Source organism: Lygodium microphyllum, chromosome 5 (assembly GCF_053477565.2).
Source record: "Lygodium microphyllum isolate KBCC chromosome 5, Lygodium_microphyllum_v1.1.10, whole genome shotgun sequence".
In the NCBI taxonomy this organism is placed as follows: domain Eukaryota; kingdom Viridiplantae; phylum Streptophyta; class Polypodiopsida; order Schizaeales; family Lygodiaceae; genus Lygodium; species Lygodium microphyllum.
The window spans coordinates 36,765,251-36,768,896 of record NC_141139.1 but is presented as its reverse complement, the minus strand read 5'-3'; the positions used below and the strand labels follow the sequence as shown (position 1 = coordinate 36,768,896).

Here is a 3,646-nt window from a genome sequence, read left to right as displayed (position 1 = left end):
AAACAAATCCAAGATTCCTTAAAGACATCCCAAAATCCAAGTTTTGAACCTTGGGGCATGATACAAGAGTTGATACCTAAAGCATGACATGTATTATGTGGCTCAAAGCAAGTTCTAATGAAATCCTTACACTGAGAGCAACGTGTGGCCTACCATCCTACTGCACACAATGGAAGCTTTATAAGAGCCCCATTGCCCTTACATTGTTAGGGGTTACAAGGACATGTGCATGAAGAGTCTCTCCCCAATTAATCAAGTGGTAGCACCTGTGGGAGGAAAGAGTGAAAGGCATGGCAAGAAGAAGACATCAATTTGCTATGGAGAAGCAATTGTTTTCAAAGTAGATGTTGCTTTATAGGGTGAGCAATGAGAGAGAGTGCTAATAAGGGAAGGCAAGGCTGACCATACACTCCTGTAACTTTTTCTAACAACACTTGTGATTCTGTTTGCCCCTTATTGTTTTAAATGTTACATGGAACCTTAATCATGGATGCAAATAGATATTCTATTATGCCTCAAGAGATGAAGAGCACAGGGGTTGAACTTGCACAATCTCAAATAACTCAAAAAACCGGTGCGTGGCGAACCTTAATCATACACATTTAGGCATGAAATGGCATCGCATTAGCCTAACAGGTGATTCCTGTGTGTGGTGGTGTTGTTAGGAATACCAAGGATGTCTTCTAGTTCGGGTGCATCAGTCAGTTGACTGATTTTGTCGGCCATGGCCGCGCTCCGTCAGTGCTGGAGGAGAACGGGTTTCCGCAGCCATAGCCATGGCCATCGGGAGTTACCCTCGCCTCGTGCTCTCAGACAGTCATTCTGCAGCACCAGTGGTGCCCCAAACCCTAGGGTTTTCTCAGAGATTGTGGCTCAGGTGTGCTCTATCCTCGAGAAACAGACCTCATGGAGCCCTGAACTGGAGCAGGTTCTTGCTGCCACAGCGCCAAACTTCCACTCGCGGCTTCTCTTCCGCGTCCTAAAAGTGCAGACCAACCCAGACTTGGCATGGAACCTGTTCCATTGGGCTGCGCAGCGGCGCGGATTTCAGCATACCGAGCATGCCTACTGCATGGTGATTGAGATCATGGTGCGCGCTAAAAGGTACAATGCTGCATGGTCTCTGATCAATGCGATGGGAAAGTCCGGGATGGCCATGACACCGGTCTCGTTCACTAGCTTGATCAATTGCTACGCAGGTGATGCGAGATGGCAAGAAGCTGAGAGGACGTTTCAGCGCATGTTGCAGTATGGCTGTAAGCCGAATGTGTATGCCTTCAATGCTCTTATCAACGCGCAAATGAAAGCAGAGAAGGTTGATGCTGCATTTGCCACATTCTCTGCTATACGGGAGCAAGGTTTTACCCCTGATGTTGTGACTTACACTACACTTATCACCGGCCTTTGCCGGCTTGACAAAATTGACAGGGCTTCAGAGCTTTTTGAGGAGATGCAACAGAACGGATGCCTTCCTAATACGCGAACTTTTACTGCCCTAATACAAGGGCAACTCAGAGCAGGGCAAGTACAAAAGGCCTTGTCTACTCTTGACGATATGTACAAAAACGGATGTCTCCCAGATATTATCACATACAACTCTTTTATGGAGTCGTTCTGCAAACAGGGCCAGCTAGAGAAAGCCTTGCATTTGTTAGATCAGATGGAGGAAAAGCAATGTGTTCCTGATAGCCTATCCTATCATCTCCTTGTACTTGGCTTTTGTAGGGAGGGCAAAATGGATGCAGGTGTTGGTGTTTTGAAGAGAATGATTGAAAATGGTTGCAATCCTGATAAGGCTACCTACAATGCCCTGAGCTATTGGTTGTGTAAAGAAGCTACATCAGATCAAGCAGCTGATATATTGGAATGGATAATGAGCCGCGGAAGCAATGCCAGTGGCTTCAATGATGCACATTTGATTGAATGTTTGTTCAAAACAGGGAATGCTGGCCTAGTTCTTGCTGCTGTTAAAAAACTGATGGCAAAGGGTTTTCTTCCAAACAAGGCAACTTGCATTTGGCTCGTTAACTGGCTATCCAAACAGGGCCGAACTGGCGAGGTGGCTGAACTGTTAGACAGAATGACAGAATGTAAACTTGCCTGCACGAGTTCAGGTGTTCCTCCAGAAGAAGGGAAGCTTCAAGTAGTAACCAGCTGAGAAAATTTGATGTAGCATTGTTGAAAGTGCTAATCATGAAGCCAGCGACACAAAATGAATATGACAAGAAGGTTCTCTCAAGAACTTGGGAGTTTACTGCATGATGAGTAACTTGGCCAGATGGCTTGCATTTGGAGCCATGCTCTCAATTTCTGATCAGCTCATTATGAACATTATGAAGTGGTAAGCTGCTTTGTCTAACTGGTGAAATTTCAGTGCAAGGAAAGGTCGCTAGCATTCCCTCTTAGTTCTGAATAATTTTGGTTTCTCTATTGTGCAGGAACTTATGAAACACAGAGGAGCAATCACAGTTGAGAATGAATGCTACTGGTAGTTGTCCGTGCTGTACCTATTTTGTTCCACAGAAAATGTATAATACTATGTGACATTTGATTATGGCACTCAAGAATTTAGTTGTCATAACATGTTAGCTCTTTTAGGGATTTATACATTTTTGAGGAATGCTCATTGCTTCTGCAGCAGATTAAATGAGAAAAAATTGATATGTTTTCCATAATGTTCTACTTTGAAATGCATTATATCAGCCTTATTATCAGTGCCCATCAGGGTAGATGCTATTACTACGGTACAGTGATAAGGTGGTTATTGTCCCCCCAAAACTACCCACCACTATAAACTTGACTGAACTGGCACACTTGTAAACTTACGGGTGTTAATTTGTTGCTTTTAAGAAATAAAATATTTTTTAGAAAATAAATAAAAATGCATATAACCATCCTTGTTTCTTCTTTATTTCTTTGTCTCGCATGATGCACATTAAAAGGAAAAGGCTTGAATGCAAACCAATAACAGGTTTTTGCCGCGGATCTTAGACTCTCTCTCTCTCTCTCTCTCTCTCTCTCTCTCTCTCTCCACAATAAGTAGTTATATTAATTATGTGAGAAATACAACAGTTGCGACAAAATAGCAAAAGGAACTATTGCAAGCCAATAAACTAAATCTTGTCTAGCAAGGTTAGCATGTTGGATAAGATCCCATTGGGGATGGAGAGAAAACCCTTGAGCTTGGCAATATGACTTTAAACAAGATGGAATCAAAATGCATTTTGTGTGACCTAGTTGTGCCAATGGCCTTTGAGTCTAAGAAAATGAAACAAGATCTTCATATGTGATTGCATAGGAGTGGGATATCTCACCTTACCAAGGATTTGATCAAATGGGTGCTCAAATGTTTGATCATAGCTCTCTAGATATTAGATACGGGGTACCAAATTTTTCTAAACAAGAAATAAATATATGATGGGAAGACTCCACATTGGTAGTACCAAAGTAAGAATTGCCATTTGAAATATGATGGCTTGAAAGAGTTGAGGCAAGGGGTAGGCCACTTATTAACATTCTCAAAACTCAAAACTATGCATTTGAATGAAATCTTATTTAGCCATTCTCCTATGACAATCAATTTCCACCATGCCTTGGTTTTATGCCATCTCCAAGTAAGATTGGCTTTGGTAATTGACCAATGGCG

At 42.4% G+C, this 3,646-nt stretch overlaps 1 protein-coding gene across 1 annotated transcript; it reads left to right on the top strand.

Moving 5' to 3' along the window:
• Positions 1 to 539: 539 nt before the first annotated feature.
• LOC148035693 (uncharacterized) lies at positions 540 to 2,803 on the top strand. Its single transcript, XM_087677703.1, has 2 exons — positions 540 to 2,341; positions 2,439 to 2,803. Exon 1 carries the CDS (start codon positions 725 to 727, stop codon positions 2,156 to 2,158), a length of 1,434 nt encoding a protein of 477 aa, XP_087533829.1. The 5' UTR covers positions 540 to 724; the 3' UTR covers positions 2,159 to 2,341; positions 2,439 to 2,803.
• The last annotated feature ends 843 nt before the right edge of the window (positions 2,804 to 3,646 follow it).

Excerpts from the sequence above, each read along its gene's own strand:
- LOC148035693 (XM_087677703.1), top strand. The coding sequence starts at position 725 with ATGGCCGCGCTCCGTCAGTGCTGGAGGAGAACGGGTTTCCGCAGCCAT.